Raw genomic sequence first — 25,483 nt, 5'->3', positions numbered from 1 at the left:
CTTATATTTTTCTGTCTCTTTTCAAACACTTTTTGAATGTGGCACTCAGCCTATGGCTGAATATGCACTCAAACCACTCTGCAATGCAGAAACACAATGAGGAATTGTCTATTTGAAAGACAAACGGATTTACCTGATGATAATTCTGCTTTGGGGTTGCATTCTTGTCTAGTCAATTGCTAGAAAATAAAATCAAAAATTGGTAGCAGGATAGGTTTATTGAATTACATTGCTCCTGCCCTTGAGTGGATCACTCTGTTGTGGCACTGGTGGTGGTACCTGGGTAAACAGAGCTTGGAAGAGCTTCCTTGGTTGTTTGGTTTGGGGTTTTATTTTCTTTTTTAAATAACTAAAAAAAAATCAAGGACTTCAAACTCGGTGTTTGCTAGACTTTCAGAACTTAAGTTATGCCATAGAAGCATCTGCTAAAGTTAGTAGGTCGAACTTTTATTATTGTTTTGTTAAATATGAATGTATTCTGTGGACATGTTTAACCTCTTTTGGTATTACCACTTTTCCTTTCTCTGCAGACGTGTTTTGGGGCTTTTGTTTGGTTTTTATATCATCTTTAGGCAAGCAGGATAGCAAGTGCCTTTTTTAATTTAATAATGAATACTGTACACTGCAGTCTCTCCTCATACATCTTAATAGAATTCCTGTTCTTTAATATTTTTCATAGCTTCTCAATAGACAAGAAAAATTACAGATGACAACAAACTGTTTGCTGCATTTAGGAGTTCAACATTGATATGTCTCATGTTTTCAATAAAGTGCTGCTGAGAACTTGTCAGATGGACTTCTCTCCCTGCTCTCCATGTATTTAGATTTGGCATGGCTAGTCACTATAGTGTGAGTATTATAAATTTGTAAATAGATTGTTACCTACAAGTAATTTATTTTATAAAGAAGGCAGTGAAAAATAAAAGGAAATGATTCTAGGAATTTTGAGACATTCACATCCTTCTTCCCCTATGTTCAGGGTTGCCTCTGTTGCTTTGCAGTTTTGCAGTGTATTCATCTGAGGAAAAAAGAGAATGTGTTTCATCAATTTTTTTGATGAAGCAGACTTTCCCACATCCAAATCAAACTTAAAATTCCATCACAGTCAAAAATGAAAATTCTGATATTTTGTGTCTTTAATACAAACTTCATTTTTGGTTAGTTTTTGCATGTATGTTTAAGTAACTACAGTTCTCACCTCCTACTTTCTTTATAGCAAATGAGGTCACAGTTACATGCTCTAAAAATCTAATCAAAAATAATGTCGTGTAGCCATTATTACAGTTTCTTCTTTATTCCTGTTAATGTACAGTTTCTCTCTTCTGCCAACAGGAACAGACTAGTAGAATGTTTTTAAAAAGTGCTTCACAGCAGTCTCCTCCATAAGATAATAGTAACATAAGAACTTTTGGGCTGTACTGTGGCTCTATTCATCCTTCAGGTTTTTCTAAAAATTTACTTTATCACTTCCTTCTGGTTCAGTCATTTGAAGCATATAGATAGCTACTATAAAAAGACAACAGTACTAGCCTTATCAAAACATCCTCTACACTGGCCTATGTTGTCTGAGTGACTGCTTTTGAAACTCATGTAGGCTGTGGAGAAGGGGGTTTAGTTTAAATATCAATAAAGTTCACTTTTAAGATTTAATTCTGTATTGTGATAGAGAATTGCATCCATTTTTATAAAAATTTCTAAGCTAGAGCCCAAATGGATGTGTGTGGGGGGAAAAGTGATTTTCAGAACAGAGAGAGAGCTGTAGGTGATGTAGGTTTCTAAGAAGTTTTTCCAGGCTTTCATGGGGGTTTTTTTGTGCATGCTGCCCTCTCTGAGAGTTTGCAATAAGCAGCTTGAGGGGGAGGGAAATGCAGCAAGTAATAAAATCCTGCCTTTACTCCTAGCCATAGAATTAAATAAAACCTTTTTATACATAGTTGATTCTCCAACCTTCTCTAAGTACAAATTCACATAATTACATGATCCAATTTTTACTAGTCAACAGTTTAAACTGGTTCTTCAAGACAGTTCTGGAGCAGCATTATTTTAAAATGAGAACACTTTAAAGTTGCCAGGTCTCAGTTTTCTCCTGTGGGATTATAGAGGTGTCAGCATTGCCTCACTCTTCAGAAATCAAATTATAAAGCAAAACCAACCGAACAAAAATCTAATAAACCACCCAGAACGATCAAAAAATCTCAAAATGCAAAGAAGAATTGTATCGGTCAACAAATACTTGGCAATTACAGAATGCCAAACACAATGCAAAACAAATTATAGTAATATTTTAGCAGCTGATACTTCATTTCATATTTTAAAAGAAAAGCCTTCAAATTCACATATCCAAGCAATAAGCCAAGTGGGAGGTGAATCTGAAACACTAAATGAACTGATGCTCTGATCAAGCCAAAGCAGGGCAGGAGCACTTTGCAGGGCCTCTGGTGCTCAGGTCTTGCAGGGGCATTAAGTAATCGTTGGCAGCCTTTGCCAAATTTCTCAAATTAGAAGCAGCAGACCGTGAAGCTGGCCATGTGCCTTTTTCTTCTCATGTGACTACACATGCACAGAGAAAGGGCAACACATAATAAAATGCAAAATACACGTATGCTGAGCAATAGGTGGCATTGTACAAATGGAGACCCAATGGCTTTTAAATTTACATTTTGCCTCCCATTTTGCTTTAATTAACAGGATTTCTATGGCTACCTGGTGCCACTGAAGAGATTAGCTATCGTGCCTTATACAAAAATGATATTTCCAAGACACATTTGGCTCCTTTAGCTTTTACTGCTGCTAAAAGGCATAAAAATAAATACAGCAAAAGCTTCAAGCAATATACTGGTTTTATGTCATCTGAAGTTGGAAAGACCATGTTTTGTTTAAGCTCGGCAAGTTTGATTTTTTCCATTCATGCGTGTACTTCAAGTTTAATTAGTTGTGGAGGTTCCATATATTTTTATCAGTTTATAAAAAGATTTTAAAAGTTTTAAAGTTTTCAACAGGAATGCACAAGAAGAACTTATTTACTGAAACTGCATTTGAAAACAGTTATGTTCCAAGTCCAGATACTTTCAACTTTGGTGTTCTCTCTATGCTAGAATTTGTTACTATTTTTTTCTTCCATCTATATGAAAGCCATCGCACTTTGGATAAGAAACAGTCAAAGGTAAATGATAAATATGATATTAAGTACTTGCCCCCAACATTAGACAGAGTTCTCCTTGTGCTACTAATTTTCTAAGCTCTAATAGACTTCTCTATGTTACTAGCTGCCAACAGAAATTAATCACAGTTAGTTGGGCACAAAAAAAAGTTTCCCAAATAAATGTATATGATCAGTGTATGCTGCGGACCATTTCTTGACTAAGTCTACATGACTCATGTCTGTTAACATTTGGTACGTATTCTTCACAAGCCAACACATCTTGTAAGGAAATGTCTACCTTATTTAAATATCAATGTTTCAAAAAACATTCAAGAGCTGAAATAAGTAGGGATTGGGGTTTTTTAGAATGTGATACACAGTACAAACAAGTTAGTTCTGGTGAATTCTTACTATACAACTGAGCTGGAATGGGAAATACTGCTGTAAAGAGGTTCTCGGCTTTCTAGGGCTTAAGGGACAGAAAGCAGAATATTGTTTTACTATAAGGCAGCTCAAACTTTCATGAAGAAGTAGATATAATTTCTGTGTATTATAGGCTACTGTGGGGCCACAAAGAATAACCTTACCAGACAAGTTAACAAGAACACTCTTTAGCCAGAATTGATTATAGATCCTTTCAATCACTGGAAATTCATACAGATGGCATGGAGTTTCCACAAAATAATTTTCTCCCTATAGTATGTGTTTCATATAGTCTTTATAATCCTGGCCAAAAAAAAACCACAAAAAAAAAAAACCAAAAAACCCACATTTTCTTTCTCTTGTTATCATATCATATCATATCATGGCCTAAGCTGGAAGGGACCTTAGAGATCATTTTAATCCAGCCTCCCTGCCGCCAGAGACGCCACCTCTCGACTAGATCAGGCAACACATGGGGACCGAACAGGAATCGAACCTGCGACCTTAGCGTTGTTAGCGCTATGCTCAGCTGACTGTTATGTGCATATGTGTACATCAAGCAATCCTAGCTGTGCCATCTCAGATATCTAACTTCTTCATCAGGTAGCCAGTTTAAGTTTGTTGTGTCAGAATATCTCAGCTAGTTCAGGAACAGAAGCCCACATCCAGGATACTATCTGTTTCATTCTTGCTGAGGCTATATTAGAAAAACATCCTACGAAAACAACAGAGAAGAGTTAATGTATTCCCATCCTGTCTCTGCAACTGTAATTCAATGCTCTCTTTTCAGTAATTATGCTAACTTACTATATTATTCTGCCTTTGATCACGGGGTCATTATGTCTTGAATGACTTTGTTACACCAATTACATACTAGAGCAAGTGAAGTGCCTTTATAGTGCACAAATTTCCAGCTCAGGCGTGAGGCTGGAACAGCCCGTGAGAAGTGCCTCTATGCCTGGCCAGCACTTGAGCCAAGAAGCACCCATTGACCTTCTGGCAGCGCCTCCCGTTCCGCTTTGCTCTTCTTTAGCTCTTGTGCAGGTGCAGCTGCAGGGTTCCCCTGTTCCACAGTCTCTGCTGTTAGAATAAGACCCATGCAGGGCATTACAGCTGAATAACACAGGTCTTTGAGCTTAAGGCATCATACGAGATGCAGTAACTCTCTGCAGGACATGCACAGCTGCACTCAGTTCAGCTATGACAGGCACGCACTTTGTCACCTTTTCACCTTTCAGAGTAAAGAGAAGCAAACAGCTAAAATGTCTAATTTTTTTTTCTGGAGGAATCTTTGCTAAAAAGACAGTTTCAGTCATTAAATTGCCTTTGATTCAATCCTTAACATATGCCTTCGCTTACTGTATATTCTGGCCATATAAATAATGGTGCCTACAGAAACTAGATGTGAGAATATTTATCATTAATTCGGTTTTTAGGACTACTAGGCTTGGTGTGCTATTCAAGAATGGCCAGAGTTGCCATTGCTCGTGAAGGACTAGAGTTCATGTGGGAACAAAGAGCTGTCTGCAGTTTTGACAGAAAACCTCAAGCACACAAGACAGCTCTAGCCAAATCCTGATGAGAGATATTGGTAGGGAGTTCCCCCAAAAACAAGTAAATAAAAGTTATAGTGGTCATGAGTTGTGCCATTCCTATGGTGATAGCAATCACTATTCTAATACTATACTATATTCAACCACTATTTACAATAGAATACATCTATAAAAACACATTACTGTAGAAATATAACTAGCAAATAATGTGGAATTAAAAAAAATATTCTCACTGTACAAAACTTAAAAAAAAGAATACTTTCTTCACATCACAAAAACTGTACAATGGTTTGGTGAAGACACACTGAGAACACCACTCTCCTCTTGCTCTCTTGGATGGAAAGTGGAAAACAAATTTCACAGGCCCAGGAACCTTAACACGAACAGCCTTTCTTTGACGAGGAGCAGGATATAACCATCATGTTTTCACTGACCACAGATATTAACAGAAAAAGTATCTGTCTTCATTATATAATCAGTGCATATTATGAGACTTCAGTCCTCTACCTCTTCAGAGGTAAGTATGCAACATATTTAGACACCCGGAAAACAACACAGAACTTCCACTGAGATCGTATTTTCTCTTACAATTTTTACATCCTGTGAGATAATTTAAGCAAAAATATAGCCAGCCTTGGCACAAACTGAACTGAAAGACTGGATTGCCAGCAGGGAGCAGGAGCAATTCAGGAGCTGGTCTCCTGCAGGTCGTGCCATCAGACAGTTGCTTTTTACAAGTGAAAAAACCCCCAATCTGTAATCTGCTGCTGTAACTATATGGTAATCAGTGGGTTTTAACTCATATGTACCTTTTCAGTGAAAGAACCTCACAAGTGCAGTACGCTTATAAATTACGTGTTCCTCTGCCAAACAGTGATAACATACAGGATGGACCTTGTAATACATGAAGTTGCATTTTGAAGACAAAGTCCAGGAAACTTCACTCAAAACTGTAATTTCAGGTTAAACACTTCTACTGAATGGTAGGGAGTATTTCTCAGTAATTTACAACTTCAGCTACAGGCACACTTACCTGTTTTGGGAGGGCTCTCATTTTTCTTTTTAACTTCAACAGTGTTGTTTTGTGAATCTTTCACCCACTTTCTTTGTCAGCTTCATAGAGGAAGCACCAAACGATCTTTAGCGCTGAAGGCAGGTTTCTTCTGTTTCTGGCAGCCAAAGCACACCCTTCTGTAAGAATAACTTTCCAATATGAAAGCTTTTATACTCTTCCCTCATATTCTTCTACTGACATGCTTGTTTTATTATGTGCTTGCTATTTTCCACACACAAGTCATCTTCAGCACTTCAAAGGTGAGGCTATAATTACTAAGCCTAGACATCCCTCCTTCAGAATGGCCACCTTGCATATTTACATGTACAGCCGGTTCTGTCATCCTATGAGTACTGCCTGCAAGGGACCTTTCACTACCAAAGCTCTATTCTTTCTTCTCAGGACTCCTCACGCCACAGCCTCTGCATACCTAGCACCTTTCTCCTGTTTCCAGAACTTGTTTACTTAATATATCCATAAACAATTGGGAAGAGTCAGAAGACAAGTTCGCTGAGGCTGCAAGGACGAGGGACTAGTTAGGTAGCCTTCCCACTGGGCTTGGAAAGAGCCTTCAGATTAGGACCAGAGACTTTATGTCACCTAATTCTGCTAACACAGGTTAACCTATAGAGATCTACAAGCAAGGCCTCCAACAGAGAACCTACCTGTCATCACAGAAAATAAGGTATAATGACAGCAGCTCCACAAATGACAGAGACCAGCAGGAAAGGATCTCACCTAACAAAAAAATGTGAAGGGAATAATAAGGGGTCTGCTGGCTGCTAACAATTCTGCTTTCATGTATTATTGCAAGCTACTGCAGGAGTTAAACTGAGAACTCTGTAATTGGCACAAGCTGTGTGAACAAGGATGGTTGTGTAGGATGACAGCCTTGTACTTTTGGAAATGCTCAAGAACACTGGCTTTATGGTAAGTAAGAAACTAGCCTGCTTGGAACTCTGAAAAGCTTTGACTCGGTATGTAGGATGATAATAACTCATAACCAGGGATACTTCAGCATTGGTTGTCATCATTCAAACTCGGCATTGCTTTTCACCCCCTCCGCCCTCCCCAATGCCCCCATCTCTTGGTGTAGGACTATCATGCCATGAGAGGCAGCAGGGGCTGAAAAACAATACGTTGTAATAGGATGCACATGCTGGGGCTTACTCTGACTGCTGCTCTGCTGGATTACCAGACAAGCCCCTAACCCACTCTTCTTACCATTTTTTGTCATAATCTTTTGAGAAGCAGCACACATATAAAAACAGACTGACCTCCCCTCACAAAAAAAAAAGGTTTATTTTTTTGGTTTTGTTCCTTATAGAGATCTGATCAACGCTCCACAGCAGAACTTGGGAGACCCTAGATTCTTGTTTTGTTATTACTTTAGTACCTTAGTGGCAATACGAGGTGTAAGTGTCTACCACAGCTAAATACTGAATCTTTAGTGTGCCAGATTTCCAGCTCTGTGTCCTGAGAACAGGGAGAAATGAGGAATGGCCTGGCTTTTCCCAATTATTGTGCAAAGTTACTCTGCGTCTGCATGGACTTAAAAAACCCTTCACACTAAAACTAAGTACTCCTTGTTGCTTGTCTGTCTTCACGTTAGGACACCATAGGACTCAAATTGAGATGCCATAGCATAAACTGACATAGTGAATCCCAACTTTTTTTCTTTTTCCACCGGTAGCATTGTCTAAATCAAGGTTGTAGTGGGGAAGTTGACCAATGTCTCACACCATCAGTTACATCAATGGAAAACACAAAATTACCGTTTCATTTTCTAATACTGATGACTCAAGCAGTAACAAAAAAGTTTCGCTTACAGCTGCATTGCATTTGTGTCTGGCAGGGTTCGGGGGGGGGGGGGGGGTGGGGGTAGCTCCTGTGAGAAGCTTCTGGAGGTTCCCCCAGCTACAAGTCAGATCCACCTCTGGCCAAGGCCGAGCCAGTCAACACTTCTGCAATAACATATTTAATATGGGAAAAACCATCTGGGCAAGTTCTTGGGGGAAATTCTTTTGTTTTGGGGAGGAAGTGGATGTAGGAGGAACAACCATGTAGACACCAAGGGCAGTGAAGGAGGCAGTGAGGGCCACCAGAGCAGAGATACCCCTGCAGCCCATGATGATATGGCAAGCTGACTCCCTGCAGCCCGTGGAGATTAATGATGAAACAGAATCCCACCCACAGTCCATGGAAGACCCCACACCAGAGAACCGCAACAGAAGGCTGTGACTCCATGGGAAGCCTGTGCTAGAGCATTCCATCACTGGGAGGACTGCACCCTGCAGATGGGACCCATGTTGGAGCAGTTTGTGATGAGCTGCAGGCCCGTGGGAAGGACTCACACTGGAGGACTTCACGGAAGACTGTCTCCGAGAGGGACACCATGCTGGAGCAGGGAAAGACTGTGAGGAGTCCTCCCATTGAAGAAGGGGAAGCAGCAGAGACAATGACAAATGACAGACTGGCCACAACCTCCAATCCCTGCTCCTCTGTGCCACTGGTGTTGGCAGTCCCCACTTGAAAGCATTAGACAAATACTTCTGATGCAGTTTCATGCTGCAGCACATAATTCAAACTCACCTGGCAACAGTCATAACAGCTCATAATATGGTTAAAATCCTTATGTTTTAGATTTTTGAGTATTGTATCCTAGGAACAAACAAGTCCCCTTCTCGGAACTAATCACACATCATTTTTATATTTAAGAGACAAGATTACTATATACCAGGTTAAACTATATACCAGGTTAATGGCAAGCAATCAAAATATACCATTACTTTTCAGACCTACTTGTATTTCTTCTTTATCTAGCCCAGTTAAAAGAAGACTGGAAATACCTGGAGACTTTTCCCAAGGAACATGTTCTACCTCCTCTAAGAACTGGGGCACAGCAGCACCACCGTCTTCTGGACAAAACTGGTTCCAGGCCTCACACAGCAGTGTTGGAAAGCAGCTGGGGAGAAGGTGCGAGAAGTGCATGAAAAGGTTACTCGCACATTCTGCTGCCACTGCACTGAAAAGCTGCTCCATTAAAATCACAGAATTGTTTAGTTGGAAGTTCGCAACATCAGGTCCACCACTAAACCATGTCACTAAGCACCTCATCTACCCATCTTTTAAAAACCTCCACGGATGGTGACTCAACCACTTTCCTGAGCAGCCTGTTCCAGTTCTTCACAACCCTTTCTGTGAAGAAATTTTTCCTTATGTTCAATCTCAACTTCCCCTGGTGCAACCTGGGGTCATTTTCTCTCATCCTATCACTTGTTACATGGGAGAAGAGATGAACACTCACCTCGCTACAGCCTCCTTTCAGGTAGTTGTAGAGAGCGGCAAGGTCTGCCCCTCAGCCTTCTTTTCTACAGCCTAAACAAACCCTCAGAAAAACAGCTTCTCCTTGTAACACTTGTGCTCTAGACCTTTCACCAGCTTCATTGTCTAGCACAGCCTGCTGGATATGCTCCAGCACCTCAGCATCTTTCTTGTAGTTAAGGGCCTAAAACTGAACACAGGATTTGAGGTGCAGCCTCACCAGTGCCAAGGACCAGGGACAACCACTTCCCTAGTCCTGCAGGTCACACTATTTCTCATAGAGGCCAGGATGCTATTTGCCTTCCTGGCCACCTGGGCTCACTGCTCGCTCATGTTCCGATGGCTGTTGATGAACATCCCCTCAGGTCCTTTTCCACTCAGCAGCTTTCCAGCCACTCTTCTCCAGGCCTGTGAGGTTGCTGTGATGAGCTGCAAGGTGACAGGCGTGCTTACAGCAGCAGGCAAAGTTGGCAAACTCCAACAGAGCAACTGCTGCAGAGCAAGCAGAGGGCTTAGCCTCTGATCAAGCAAATTGGGTGCTATGAAACCTAACTGCTCCACCACATGCAATAGACCCAAGTATATTTTAGTAACTTTATTTGTAACTATATAGATTACATTTTGATTCTCCAAGTAGTCAAGGCAGTTATTCTCAAATACTTCAGTACATCAGTTTTATAAAATAAAGCTGAACCAAGGTAAATTAGAAATACATACATTATGGTACATTAAGTGCTTTGAGTAACGATTAGTCTGGCTACCTCCTAGTGAGCAATTAATTTGGTTTTGGTCATTCTCACACAGGGGAGTTCACTTCATAGGTAACTCTACTGCGCCCAGCAGAGCTACTTAACCAGCAAGAGTCCCTCATGTGCTTTTGTGGGACAGAACGCATCACTGGGCCACTACAAGGCATTCTGCTGTCTACATGACGACTCAAAACAAGTCATCACTTCTGAATAGAACATGATTTAGACATTTGTCACAAGGCCTCAGATCAAAGCAATGGAAGAAAAAAAGCCAGCGTAGCTCTGAAGAAACACGGTCTTCCAGTTCGCAACCAGGATTTGCTTGCACGCATATATGCTAAACCCTTGTGATAAAGAAATAAAAAAAGAAACCTCTAATCAAAGGGCTGATGTAATAACCAGGCTGTTCCCCTAGGACATCAGGCCTAACCCAGCCTCACAAGGAGCTCTCTCTGAGATCTCTCCTGCACGTAGTATTGCCCTCCTTTTGAGAAAGTCAGCTTTGTAGCAAGTGAAATGCCAGGACAATTCTTATTCTGAAAAGGGAATATTTGAAATCTCTTCAACTGCTGGGATTTGAATTAGAAATGCTTAAGAGTTTTGCCACATGCCACCCACAGATGAACCAATTCCAGTTGATACAGCAGCTACTGTGTTACCTATTACTAGTTGTTTACTATTTACTCCAGTCTGGTCAGGACTAGTCAATCAGCCACATCCCAGAGTCAGCTGTTCATGTCATCTCAGTATCACTTCTGCAAATCTCTCCACCTGCTATAACTTCAGCCCAAGGGGGTCACAACTCCTATGTCTGAGCCCCATGCTCACATGCTACAAAACAGCTGGCCACTGGAATGTTCTCTCCCCTCTACAGTGCTGAGGGCCTCAGGCTGTCAAGTACAGGGAAACATTAGCTACAATCAGGTGATCCTGATGCTTCAGAGCCAGCTGGAAGAGCCAGCTGGGACACTAAAAGACAAGCAGTATAAAGCAGCCACACATCACTGAAGTAAGGCTTACTGGGGACAGGACAGAGCTAGCACATCACAGCTCCTACTGCAGATGCCATGGCACTGCCCATATTCATACTCCATCAACAACACACTGACAAAAGATGGAAGATAACGTAACCAGCTGCTGTTGGGTCCCCTTAGCTGGTCAGGCAAGTCCTGTTTTTTCCTGTAAACTTTAGGGAGGGAAGAAAGAAGAAAGGACGTAAACTTCCACCAAGGCTGGAACAGATTCAGGCTGCATGGCATACTCTTGCACATCGAAGGACTAGGACAGAAGGTAGAAGCCACAGAAGTGAGAGTAGCATCAAGTTGATGGACTGGCTGGCTCCTCGTTACATAAGGCGCACAACACAGCCAAGCCATCCTGGGAGTACATTTCAACACAGGAGGCAAGACGTGTCCCAGAGGTGGTCGGCTGCACCTGACTGCATCGTGTTGGACTGAAGGGATTCTGGGCCAGAGGAAACAAGAAGTATCGAGTCATCTTTCCACAGCACACATCACTGCAGCCTTCAACATCGCACCCCCGGAAACATGAATTACATTGTACAGAGGAAGTGAGAATACTTTCATTTCTGCTGCTTCGAGGTCAGGACCGTTGTTCATCCTCCAGAACGGCTTTGCAATGGAGTGGGAAAGACTTCTTCCAACACAAATGACTGCTGCTTCCCAGCAGCTCAAACCTGAGTTGCACTGGTTGTTTTTGGAACAGTTCAGTTCTCAGTGCTGGCATTTTCCTTTCTCAGTGCTGCCCAGCTGTCACTGCTGAACAAAGCCATGACCATCTGCTGCAGAAGAAAATACTGTACAAAGAAGTGAATAAAATGCACATTCCAACCCATAGTTACAGTGAAGATGGTACTGGCATTACCAGGCAACTGGTCAGAATGAGCAAGTGGTCATAAGAAGCTATACTGTCCCAGACTCCATGTTTGTTAGAAGTCTTTCCATAACAGACTTGAAGTCAAAGGACAGTGTTCTTGCCTCTCGAACTCATTTAATCTCTTATTTACTGGCCTATATTATACTGAAGCTAAAAAGTAAACATCACCTACAAAACGAGGTAAAAATTAATAAAAAGGGAAGGAAGTGCTTATTGTCATAACAAAGACTCAGATCTTATCCATCATACAAGACACCTGTTAGTTGAGGTTTTTCTTTTTACAGAAAAAAGATTATTACATTCATCTCAGTGATGCCAAAAAAAAAAAAAATCTAATACTGCTGAAGAGACAGTTTTACCATTGGGACTGAACAGTGTGATGAGATCTGGATGCTTGTTTTCATCAGCATGTCATGAATGCAAGAAAAACATTCTCCTGGCAAAGTTTCACCATGAGGTAAATGCTTTGTTTGAAAGTCCTGGGGAACTGAAATGGATTTGAAGTGACCTGCCAGGAATGATGGTTTCACTGAGGAGAAAGCTGTCACTCTAAAGCTGTAGGCTTCATTTTATCTAGCAACTTAGTGCTTTCTGGTAAGAACAGGGTTAATCAACTTCATAACTCTAATTAATCAAGTCTTGTTTAATTAAAGGGGTATACTTTTAAGTCACCTGTTTCCAGGGATTTCAGTAACATTCAGATCAGAGTACTGTTTAGGACTAAAGGGATATGTTTTGAGCTTTGCAGTATGCTGATGACTGAAAACCCCCTTCTATGGGATTCAGCTAAAATTAAATTATGACAGATAAAGACAGAGATGTACTGCAGTAACCCAGCTTAGAAGATGTAGTGATATGGCATTCTAGTAGACCTGCCTAAAAAAACCAAAAAACACAAAGAAAAAAAAAACAAAAAAAAAAATCTGAAGACTTTACAGAACCAAAGAAAATCTGGAGCTATGGAGCATAAGCAAGGCAAGTTATTAATGGATCCTAAACAGGTCAACTACAGATCACGGCAACCACAGCAAAACTTGGGAATTAACTTCATTCTTCTCTCACCCACCCACCCACCTACCCGGCAGGCGGTTTATTTCACATTTACAGTACCACACATCCACTACAGAAACAACAGCTGCTCGTATTCAACACCACTCAGGCAGTGCAAAACTTAGAGATCGTGTACTTCTACACCATCATGAACTGGATAGTATCTGTTCCAGTGCTCTCACATGGAGACAGCATCATCTTCCCCACTGAGAGAGGGAATGTCTCTTATCAGCGGTGTTCAGTGGTACCTTACAGCTTAGATCCTGAGAGGCTGGTTTGCTTATCAGCCTCCAGGAGAGGGTTAAAGTGCAACAAGATTTCACACTTCACAGCATGATGCACATGGTCAGCGTAGACATGGGACTGCAATCCTCTTGCTTACTGCTGGCCAGACCGCAGGAAGAGAGTGGCCTGTAATGTCATTGTCCTCTTGTGCTTTCCCAATATGGGCTTTAGCTTAGCAATTCAGGCCCAGTCCTGTCCAATGGTCTGGCACCATCAGGAAGTACTTGTCCATAGCTTCACAAAACCTAGTCCGGTACAGTTCTGGAGAGACCACAGTTGGCATCTTACCTAGTGTGTAAGAGTCAAGAGCAGTTAGAAATGGGCTAAAGCATATACTGCAGTACAAACAGGCATCACATGAGATTACAACACCAGATAGCATAATCAGGAAGGCGTACTTTGTATGAAAGGGTCTTGGAATCAATATGTATTATCAGCTGCCTTTTGTTCTTCATTTTAAACATTTAGGAGAGAAGACAGTACAGACCCCTAACACTTAACTGAGATACCTGAAATTGGAGAAACCACCTAAGCTTTTTACATCAGCCCTGATCAGCTTGCTTCTTTTTCTCTTCTCCTATTTACAGGTCTTTGAGGTTTTCCAGCAGAGATGCAAATTTTTCCCATGAAGAATTTCACTCTACAGACATGCACTTATTTCCAGACACCTGAGCAGTCATACATCAAGTGTTCCCCTTCCCTTCTCTTTCCAGCCATCCTACTAACATGTGGCCTACACTAGGCAATGCTGCACAAAAGGTACTCTGCTCGCTTCCACAAGGGAACTCCTCAGCTCCCCATAATACGGGCAGTAGTCAACCATTTGGTAAGGATTCCTTCACACTAACACCTCAAGAGTATATCTGATATTCTGGACTCAGAAAACATCTTCTGAAACGAAGCAGCCAGGTTTTTTGCTATTCTCTCTGTATGGATGATTAAGTTTTTATATGAGTAGTTGGTAACTAAGAAACAGAAAAGAACAGCCCAATAAGCAGGTCACCTTTAATCCATTCCCAGTAACTGTAGTTTTTAAAGGATCACTAATGGAGGCAGATCAATGTATTAATTTTTCTGAACCTTGCTATTTCTTTGCATGTTCTGGACAACTTAATCTAGTGTTGCAAATCTGCACGGTGGGGAAGTTGTGGTTTTATTAGCATGCTTATTGGAAGCTTCCAGGTAATGAGGTAACATGATCAAAAAATCTGCTTTCATCCTGGACTCACCTTGTCCTCCCAAGATACCAGTTGACTTCACCACCATTTCAAGCTTTTTGTCCCAGGTAAAAGTGCGAATATAGTCTGTTGCAACAAAAATACAAAAAAAATCGCACATAAACATGTCATATCTGCTATAGCCCACGTAACACTGTTCTAAGATGTATCTATTTCCCCTCAAAAAGGGCAAGAAAGCAGTAGGTTTCCATAACCAGAAGAACTTCAGTGTTCCCCCTAGCAGTTGCCTCATTTTCCAGAGTACTGATCATATCTGGTTAGGGTAAACAGAGTATTTCAAAAGTCCAAAAATGTCATAATCAATTCTTCCCGCCTCTACAAACAAGACTGCCCAGCTATGTCTGTCTTCATCTGTGTTAGAGTTCTAACAATTTAGCTGGTTCTCATCCCAGAAACTTATCATGGTTCTCATCCCAGAAACTTATCAAGACCACCCACTTTGCTGTAACAGCTCTCACTACTGCAACAGCAAACAGTCAGGACTTGGACACCTATCTGATGGTTTCCAAGAATCACTTCCACATCCTGCAAAATGATTTCATCTCTGTGTCTTTTGCACAAGCAAGTTTGCGTGTCTAAAAACAAGGCTCTACTTTCCAGTTACAAGTTAGAGGATGGGGCAAGGTAATCACTGAATTGCCACTCATATTATCCTGGTCAGACTAAGTGATCACAAGCGATCCAGTGACATTTAACTTCCCTCTTTCATCCTTACCAATACTGTTTCTCCTTAGATCCCCTCCACACAAGTTAAGATTTAAATGGTTATATAAACATTACCAAACTTAACTTTAAAGATTAAACACATAAAAGCATAAAAATAACCCCTCCCTACTTCAACTGGAGTGAAAGTGTAGGTTAAACACCAACTCAACTGCTTTTTCACTACCTGTGAGGCCTCCTGCATATATTCTTAGTAATGCAAATGCCAACACAAGCTCAGTGAAATTGCTTTCAAACCGTACCACCACCAGAGAGAGAGATGTGTGTCAGGAAGACTCATCTTCTCTCCTGATTGAATATCACTATCATCTCTCGTGAGTTATCAAAGTGGAGGCAGGAAGTCTTCTCTCCAGCTCTAATATCCACGAGAGATGATAGTGGTATTCAATCAGGAGAGAAGATGAGCCTTCCTGAGACACATCTCTCTGGTGGACATACAGTTTGAAAGTAGTTTCACTAGCTGAAAACAAGAAAATATAAAAGATAACCTACCAATTATTCCAACAACCAGCTCATTGTTGGTATCATCACGGCCCACCAGCAGGGAATAGTCGATAATGAGGTGGCTGGAGAGGAACTGAGAGTCACTGTGTATGGAAGCTCTCAGCACAGCCTTGCAATGGGAACGGATGTATAAAGGATTGTCCCGGACCATCTTCAGAAGGTTCTCATCCAGCAAGACTACATCACAGCTTTCCTTCCCTGTGTCAGTTTTAACATTTCTATTTCGGAGGGAGCCCTTCAGGTCAAAAACCTGCAAACAGAAAACAGTAATACTTTGTTCCATTGTTCTGCAAGGTTAAAGACTTCAACATACCTAACTACTGCCTGAGAAGGCAGTATGGAAAGGCAACTCTTTCCTTCTCCGCAGGAGGATGACAGTTAGCAAAAGTCATTTTTCTTCTACAAAAAAATTAAAGTTTCTCAAGTGGAGCGTAGCATGTAAGTCTACATGGAAGTTCTGCCACCTCAATTCACAAATTCTAGGCAAGTTATTTCATTAATATTTAGCCTAATTACAGGGAAGGAAGGTGTCCCTATTTTTATATTGTACGGGTAAACACAATTTTCCAGTCAGCCTCCACAAAACTAAATGCTGACAAAAGTAGAGCCGTTGAAGAGGGAGATGAGTATTGCATGAAGCACCATTTAACATCTGTTGGCAAAGCAAGAGACAGATCTTCAATAGGTTGGAAAAGATCTCTGCAGGCCTCCACTCCAATGCCCTGCTTGAAGAAGCTCCTGTTAGAGAACGTTGTTCAAGCCCCATCCAGTAAAGCTTTCACTTCAGGGATAGAGTTCATAGTCTCTTTGGGTCTCTGTTCCAGTGCCTGACCACCCTCATGATTCAAAACACAGACAAACAAAAAGAAAACATCCTTTACGTCTATCTAAAACTCCTTCAGTTCATTTCCTCCTACAAACATTCCCTATCTGAGGTCAGGCACTGGGACAGAAGGTGAAAAGAACTGATAATAGTTTTAGAAGTGACATTTGTTTGAACTCCTTTTTCAGCATCAACTCTGTTTTAAGAGAATTTTCTCCCAGTCATTTTAAAGTCTTCATTCCACTGCTTCATAAAGGTCACTTTTCCTTTACTAACAGAAAGACTGAACTCAAAATCTTGTCCCACACATGAAGTGGTTCGGAGAGAGAACTCCAGGTTGAAAACATGATTCGTTTCTGCCTTCATACACAGTGCCTCACCATCTCCATCCGTGAGGTTCTCCTCCTAGCAAATTAGTCTGTAATCCTAGTTAGTTCTTCTAAAAGCTTTGCAAAAAGGTCTCATTTTTTTTTCCTAATTAGGTTGGCAATGTTTTCTCTCAGACACTGGAGATGCAGGGACAAATAAGACTTCTGAAAACTGAAGCCTGCACTGCAGCTCTCTGAACTAGCCAATACAGGCATGAAATTACCAAGGATCATGTAGCATCAAAACAAACACAAACTGTCATCTTTGACCAGTGCTGGATACAGACAGCACATGCAAAATTAGAAGTTACCCTGAAAGCTACTGGCAACGCAGTTCTTGCTCCCAGCCAGAACCACACCGCAAGGGAACAGAACGCTTGACACTTACCTGAGCCATTTTCCTGCCATAGAAAAGATTTTCCATGACAAGAAGATCCAGTTTCTTTTCAGTATTGTTTTGAGAATTCTTGTATCCAATTCGATACACTCCAAGGATTTTGGCCAGTGCTGTGGGCTTCTGATGAAGAGAAGACAGGGAGTAAGATTTCTGCATACAGGCAATCAGCAATCTAGAAGCACATACTAGAAGCACCACTGTTCTGTTTGACTGTGTATTAGAGCTTGGAAGACGAGTAAAATTCCCAATGTTCATCTTAAAAACACACTATTTGCACAATTCACCATACTCTCTTCTCATAATTAAACATATAATCAAATGACAGGGTTAATACAAACTGTTATTAGTTCATAAAATGTACAATACTTACTAAAATAAAAGGCACTCTTTTTTTTTTTTTAATACCTTATGCTGAACTGCATTAATGATGTAAGTGAAGTAGTGTGGAGCAAAGTCAAGGAATGACTGGACTTCCAGACGAGGCATCTGCTTCAATATGAATCTATCATCTGTTTTAACATCAGAGGCAACAGGATTATATACAGTGAGTGATGTATTCTTTGCAAGTTCTTTAAGATCATCGCACAGCCTTAGCTACATAATCTCATTTCTAGAAACTTTTTAACGTCATATATTCTGAGTTTCAGAAATTCAGCCTTTCTAGATTTCAGCTTTCTAGCAAATCAGGGAGAAGAGACTGCCTAGGTTAGATTTACCTGAGCTATATGGCCTTCTTACACAGACAACAGAAACAATCTAGAAAGGCTTCCATTCAAGACTTATTTTAAGTAGGGGCCCAGAATCAGCCACAGTTGAAGTCCTAAAAATCAACTATGGTATACAGGATTACAAGAAAGTGTCTTGAATAACCAGTTTTCCTTGAATCATACTCAAAGCCTTTTTCTTAAGCCTGCCTAAGAGAGTACAGATCTGCTCAACTGGCCTCCCTAGCTGCTACTACTGAAAAACAGAACTACATTTTGTTCTCTTGCATATACAAAGAAACAATCTAATATTGAAGACCCCAGAACAATCCACTTAACTTTCTCTTCTGAGTGGCTACTTCACAGTCAGCAACCCTCTTGCTAGAGGTAGTCTGGGATTAAACGAAACATTAACCACCGCAATCCCCAAATAACGCCCTCTAATTACAAAGGGGCAAGAAGCTGCATTTACCCTCAGTCACATAGAACGCAGCCCCAGATTTGCCACCTCGTGCCTGCCAGGGCATAGAGTGAGACAGGGATCGGATGAAGTCCTCTTCGCTGCTCCCCAGTATCACTTCACGCATCTTGTGAAACTCTCCAGCATAATAAATTCGGCAGTAGAACTTGGCATTTGCATCTGAAAACTCTGAAGAAAAAAAAGTCATCTTCAATAACAGCATGCGATACTCACTGACCACCCAAGATTACACTTAGAGATCTTGCTGGTCTAAAAGAATACTATTGTGCTAAACATCCCGCTCTCATACCTATTGTACTTTGGAAATTTAAACCAACAGGATTTAAATGTAAAACTTACAGGAAAGTCAACCCTCTCCAGGCTAGCTCACAGCATATGCCATGGAAAAGTACACAGACAAAAGATCAATTTTTAAAAAAGAAGTTTTATGTGATATTTTTGCAACAGAGAGACTGATTACAGTAAATAAAAATTCACATTGCTCTTTCTTGATTTGTTCTTCCTACAAAGAAAAACTACTAACTTCAAGATTTCCATTACATCTTCACGAAGAAAGGAGTCTGTCAGCTAATACTTCAAGTTATTATTTACAACTACTCACGGAGCTCCACATGGGGATTCACCAGCTGTTTCTTCTGTCCATCTCCTCCATCTATGTCATCTAAAGGCATAAAGGGGCCAGTCAGGATTGCTCATTATTATTGTTGAGAAAGCCATGTAAATTACTACTTCAAAACTCACATTACAAGAAAAATATTTTCTTTTTTTAAGAATATAGAGGGAACAATACATAGGGTATTAGAGATCTAGCATACACGTGTCATACAATTCTAGCTATAAGGGCACTGCTCTTCATGGGAGACATAGGTATAATTTTTCTCTTTATGTTAAATTCATTTTCCATAAGCTGAAACAATGAAAGCTAAACTCTAAGCAAGAAAAAGGGACTAAGCTGCTTAACCAGAGCCAGACTTATCCAAAGGCATTCAAGCACAGATTACTCAGTGTCCCTGTAGTTTCTGGGGTTTGAAAGACTATTTCCTTGCTCATAAAGCAGTGTCTTTAGGGGAAGGCCCACATTTGATGTTCAAGCAATTTATTTTCAATGCACATTTAGTAATCTTAGACCGTTGAAAAAGTGCATTCTGGGCCTTACAAGTATGAATGAGGCTCAGGAGAAGTAACAAGGTGGACTCAACAAACTTGTACCTTGAGATTCTGCTCCTTGGTTTTCTGCTCCCTCTTTGCCCATCTGTCCAACCTGATAGTAGGCACTGTCAGCACCACGTAAGGTCTCTCTCTTCTGGGAAGACAGGTCCGGGCTCTTCCCTCCCGTGCCACGGAAGAAAGACAAAACACTAGATGGTTTCTTTGCTACAGTGAAAAGGAATAAAGAAGTTGGCCTTGGCATTTCTGTAGGCAGTTTAATAAAAGCATAACTCATACAAGCATGCTCCATTCATTGTTCTAACTGGAGGAGTGATGTCATTCAGCTGTAACTCGTTTGCTGTTCTTCAAGCAACTGAGGCCCACCAGGTTGGCTGATACAGTGTTCCAAGCAGCATTCTGGAATGCTGAGCCATTTGAAAGCAAAGACCTAGCACAAGCACCTTTAACATAGCACTCACTTCTCCATTTTGGAATATTTTAATTGCCATCTTTTTAAATAAGGCAGTGCCAAAAGAGGTCAGAACATATTATGGGCATTGTACCCCACTAAACAGGCCATACTCAAGAACAACCCAACATCCACTACATCATAACATACTAAATCAGGGAACGGTAGTCTGATCTCATAAAAATTAGAGAAAGCAATCACGGACACAGATTTCAAGAAATAAACCAACCAATCCCCCATCACGTCATACATCAGATGAACTCTAAGACTAGTCACCATTTCAACTCGGAACACACTTTTTGTTCTAACTGAACTTTCACCAGAGAGAGAACCTAAGCTAAGTGGGTGCAAGTCTGAGCTAAGATTAGCATCATGGATATAATTTTGGCAAAATGGTCTTACGCTGTTCTGCTTCTGCACTGCGACTTGAAGGCCCCATGGTAGCCTCAGGCAGGCGGACAGGGCTACTGTTCTTTGGTTTGCTGTCTGACATGCTGAAAGTAGAAACAAAACCAAAACCAAACAAACAAAAAAGTCAGGACCCCAAAAATACTGCAACTTGAGACACTATTGCTTTACTCCTGTGTATTTATTTCTCCTTTATGCCTAACACTAAGTACCGTTAAAGGAAGAGGATATGGTTTCAAGCTGTAATGGTGTGGGACTCTCCAAAGTTGTCATCCTCCACCTCTCTGAGAAAAACTTCTCAGGGCTTCATAGCAGTACTTCAACCCATCACCACCGGAAAGGTGACATAATCCCTACCATGCACACAGTCAAAGGATCAGGTGATGGAGCTAGAACAGTCCCTGACATGAAATGGAAACTCAGATACTCCAAGTATGTGTTGGTTACATGGAATATGTTAGATTCCAAAAGAAAGCAGAGATCCTAACAGAGGCATATTTTGAGGGTGCTTCCCCATCCTAGTTTTGGCTTTATTCACTACAATCACTGTGCCTTTGCTTTATGTACTGTAGTTCCTGTGTGTAACCTGCTCAGCTGTAGTCCTTCTTCAGAAGTGTTCTTCATAGATGCTTTGGACAATTCATCCAGGGCATTTCTGTACTCCTTGCAACTGAAGGGGAAAGTAAAATAAAATAAAAAATAATCTTAAAAAAATAATCAGCTGTTCTCTGGGAGACTCTGTAACACCAACCCAAAGATTCAGTTCTGAGACAACCACCAGAAGCAAAACCTTACATCAGAAAACTTCCCCTTCATTTTTTCCTTACAATTAGAAACTTAGTTCCCTTAGAATAAAAGCTGCTCGAGATCATACTGCAGGAAATATCCCCCCTTGTTTCCTTTCTCTCACAATTTAAGAGTTCTCTCACAGTTCTTCAGAATTCTGCCTTGTGACATGTAAACCCAAAGATCTACTGAAGTAGCTGGTTTAGAGAGCTGAGTGGTAGCAAAAGCTGCTATAACTGAAGACAAGCAAGAGAAAGACTGCAGTATGAATATCTAACTGTTGTTCTATACCTCAGTTAAACTTCCTCCAGGTTGGAGAGCTGAGGAAAATCTAGTTGCACTTCTTTCTGTAACAATATTACCTTACAGGTATCACTACACAACTAACTCATTTTTTGCATACTGGAATTTGGCAAGAAAAGCCCAAAATCTAGCTGCGCGTTGGAAAACCTACTTTCCGTACCTCAGTAGTAAAAGGAGAGAGCTTCTGCTTTGGCAGAAACTCTCAACACAGCTGAGTGAAGAAATTCTGTCATGCTTGTTCCCTGCCATTGGGATTTAAATATTCCTTGCACAGAAAAGCTGCAAAAGTCATATGAACAGGTCATATCAACAGCAAAATCACACCAGTACCTGAGAGCAAAAGCAATGATGGAGCTTGGTTCCTTCTCACAGACGGCAATAGGCACACGTTCATGCTCATACATTAGGTAGTGCTTATCCGGGTCGCTACACAAAAAATGACACAGGGAGACTGTTAGTAGATTGTAAAAGCGTATGGAAAGAAAATATTTAGTTTTGGTCAAAACCCAGACCTTATCACTGCACTCCCAGGCACAAGCTGCAAATCTCAGCATGGAACCAAAGCTTCCCAGATCAGCTTCTCCCAACAGACCCATTCATGCCTATGTGGTTAAATCTAAACAGCGATGTGTTAGGGCAATCAGCACTTCACACAAGCTGCTTCTATCAGAAGATCAGCTCCAAGTTAGAGTCTATTTCTGTTTAACAGCTATTTCTGTTTAACAGCTATTTCTGTTTCTAATGGTATCAAAACCTGCCTGAGTTCGTTTCAACCATCCTGCAAGCATAGCCAACAGAGTAAAGTTAGGGGATAAACCTGGACTCTTTCCTGAACAAGTAGTTTAGAACAGAAAATTCCCAAAAACCTCCTGGGTTTATGTAAGATTTTTTTTTTACTTATCTGTCATGTCCAGTCATTTAACTTTTACCTCCTTAGCCCATGGTCTCCACTACTACCCTAGGGGGTGGATTCAGAAGTTAAACTCAGGCTTCCAAATGTTAGGTGCACGTCAAACAAGAAACACTACAAAGCATGCAGACCAAATAGCTGAAAGATTTTCCAGCCTGCCCATTTTCACAGGGGAGGAAGACTTGAGGGCACATGCAGTAGCCATTGAACCTGACCTACACCCAGACAATGCCAATTTGAGTCCAACCCTTGGAAGATGTCTAGAAGCAAAAACAAGAGGCAGGCATGTAGCTTTAGTAAGTCTTTACTAAGGAAGGACATTTCTGCTCCCTCCCTGCAGCAATGAAGTCAGAAGGCACCTGTCTCCCCCTTACTCCCACCCTTTCCCCCCCACAAGAGTTCTGAGGAGGCACGCCTGCTAGGAGGAAGAGGAACTGATAATGTATATGCACAAGGGTGGATCATTAGTAAGAAAAGCAGGTAACCTACAAATATCTAGAAGGGACACAGAAAACTTATTGCCTCAAGGAAGTTCTAAAGCTTATTCAGAGGCAAACCCAAGTGAAGACTTAATTTATGTATTGAGCAAAGGAAGAATGCATCACTCCATTTGCAATTTGGCAAGGCTGCTAATTTTGTACACCATATATATTGTGCAGTACTTACAAGGGAAATGGAATGGGGTTATAATTGTTTCCAGGCAAAAAGTTAGCCAAAATAGCTTTCATAGTAGACTTCTCCTTCACTTGGCTGTCTGTAGATCCCAGTGAGTGCCCATCAAACACATCTGGAACAGAGATAGGTTAAGTCTGCATCACAATATCAAACTTCAGGCTGTAAATTCAAAAGGAAGGTTGCTGCCACAGTTACCAGACTTGCCATTACCTAAATGGATCTTATACATCTGACACAGAGAAGCAAGAGAAAAAATACGAGGCCACAAGTGAACTCTACCTTCTGAACTGCTTGTTGTATCCTGTTCAGACAGTGTGCTGGCACCAGTTGTATGCTCCGATACAACCTCTGGAGGGGTAGGCAGCTGAAGATGGGTGGAGCCTGTGGAGCTCTGGCTTGATAAAGTAGTCAGGAAACGATCCTCTGAGAGTACAAGGACAGTTAAGAACAGAATCACAGAATGTCAGGAAGACAGCATTTTGCACAGCTGTCCAAAGTGATGTTGCTTGCTCCCAGGCCAAGCTACCATCAGAAGTCTACTTTCAAAAAGTTTTCACTTAGAAAGCACGTAAGACCACCCAGAGCAAAGGAATGGGCAAGCTGATCATTGTAGCACATAATGTCCAAAAGATGCATACATTTAAACCCACTACCTTCAGTTCCCACGAGCTCCCAGTATGTCTCACAGGCAAGAGATCTCAGCACCAGAACTGCTTCACATAAGAGGTGAGAGGCATTTCCCCAATTCCATGCAGTTATTCAGTTATTTAGAAAGCCTCTGAAAGTTTTTCAACTCAAGTTCAAACTGGCCTTACTGGCTAACTTAGTATCATTACTAACTCAGCTTCATAGTAGAAGCAGGCTTTGCTTTTATAACAGTAAGATACAAATTGGCTTATTCCCATCTGACACCATGGGGACTCACTGTTTCTCTAAATTATCAAATTTGACAAAGGCTCCCACATTATGTCATGTAAATGGTTACAGCACACTTCTTAGCAGCTTAAGAAAAATAAGTAAATAAACAAACAACAGACCTTTCTCTCCATTTTGCAGTCCTGGGGAAGCATTGCGTGGGGAAGCATCCAAGCTACTGATCTAGGCAGAATAACAATACACCAGCGTTGATGTCAAGCTCTTTATAGTTGTATCCCTTTCTCTGGAATAGTTGCAAAAACAGAGGTACCACAACAGAGCACTCCTACCTACTGCACTGGCCCTGTGTCTGCCATTTCATAAAAAAGACAAGGCAAGAGCAACCCAGCTTCACAAGACGCTTATGACTGCTATCATCTCTGTACGCTGCTAAGATTTCCTCTATATAAAACTGCTCGTGGCCAGATCAAGGTTGTGTGCATTTTAGCATCTAACTAATAGGTGTTAAATGGAAAGAACGTGTACACATGCAGCAGAGGAACTCCAGGGTGTCGTGGGGTTTCTTAGCACACCTTGCTAATGTTTTATATAAATGTGTAATGAATAGAGAGTTCAACCTCTCTGTATCATGCTTATACTGTACAGCCTTGCAGTCTGGACATTTTCTCAGAGTACCAGCTCACCAAAGGCTGGTTGTTCAGCATGTTGGCACCTGTACCCTTCCGCAGAGCTCTTGAGGCAGCAGTCCAAAATCATTTATACACCTCCCTCAAACCAGTTCCCACAGGACACATTCACAGAACTAAGACGAACCTACACGTTCATTATCAGTCCTTCTTGTGTTCATTGCTCTGCCTTTCCTGATAACTTTTGCCTTTTCTTTTTCACAAAGGATAAACCTGATGGACAACAGCCTGGGGTCTAACAAGGTGACCTCCTTGCTATCTAGGAACACGCCTAAAAATGAGCACAGCTCTCCACTGTCAGTATTAACTCTACACAAACACCACGGAAAAATCGTTAAGTTCTACTCATGGTTATTATTCTGTGCAATATGGCTTTTTGGTTCACATCTTTAGGAAAAGATATATATACTAACATGCAATTCAAGCTTTTACAGCTGAAAATTACATGATGCAGTAAGTTTACTAAGTGAACAGAAGCCAGTCTTAAGCTAGGCTTATTGTGTTGCC

At 41.1% G+C, this 25,483-nt stretch overlaps 1 protein-coding gene across 1 annotated transcript in view; it reads right to left on the bottom strand.

The window, feature by feature from the left end:
* Positions 1 to 13,105: 13,105 nt before the first annotated feature.
* Positions 13,106 to 25,483, bottom strand: part of PIKFYVE (phosphoinositide kinase, FYVE finger containing) — a 58,005-nt gene continuing 45,627 nt past the window's right edge. Inside the window, exons 28-41 of the mRNA XM_009876681.1 lie at positions 24,452 to 24,512; positions 23,694 to 23,837; positions 23,406 to 23,526; positions 22,160 to 22,255; positions 21,327 to 21,410; positions 20,735 to 20,826; positions 19,924 to 20,088; positions 19,316 to 19,375; positions 18,706 to 18,882; positions 17,935 to 18,038; positions 17,521 to 17,649; positions 15,930 to 16,191; positions 14,706 to 14,780; positions 13,106 to 13,764 (exon numbers count right to left, since the gene is read on the bottom strand). Of these exons, the coding sequence (XP_009874983.1) occupies positions 13,649 to 13,764; positions 14,706 to 14,780; positions 15,930 to 16,191; positions 17,521 to 17,649; positions 17,935 to 18,038; positions 18,706 to 18,882; positions 19,316 to 19,375; positions 19,924 to 20,088; positions 20,735 to 20,826; positions 21,327 to 21,410; positions 22,160 to 22,255; positions 23,406 to 23,526; positions 23,694 to 23,837; positions 24,452 to 24,512 (1,686 nt within the window). The 3' untranslated portion in view covers positions 13,106 to 13,648. The remainder of the gene's footprint in view (positions 13,765 to 14,705; positions 14,781 to 15,929; positions 16,192 to 17,520; positions 17,650 to 17,934; positions 18,039 to 18,705; positions 18,883 to 19,315; positions 19,376 to 19,923; positions 20,089 to 20,734; positions 20,827 to 21,326; positions 21,411 to 22,159; positions 22,256 to 23,405; positions 23,527 to 23,693; positions 23,838 to 24,451; positions 24,513 to 25,483) is intronic.

The sequence above is a fragment of the Apaloderma vittatum genome, unplaced genomic scaffold (assembly GCF_000703405.1).
Source record: "Apaloderma vittatum isolate BGI_N311 unplaced genomic scaffold, ASM70340v1 scaffold7609, whole genome shotgun sequence".
Classification (NCBI taxonomy): domain Eukaryota; kingdom Metazoa; phylum Chordata; class Aves; order Trogoniformes; family Trogonidae; genus Apaloderma; species Apaloderma vittatum.
Note: the sequence above shows the minus strand (reverse complement) of the source record. Positions and strands in the feature narration are given on the sequence as shown.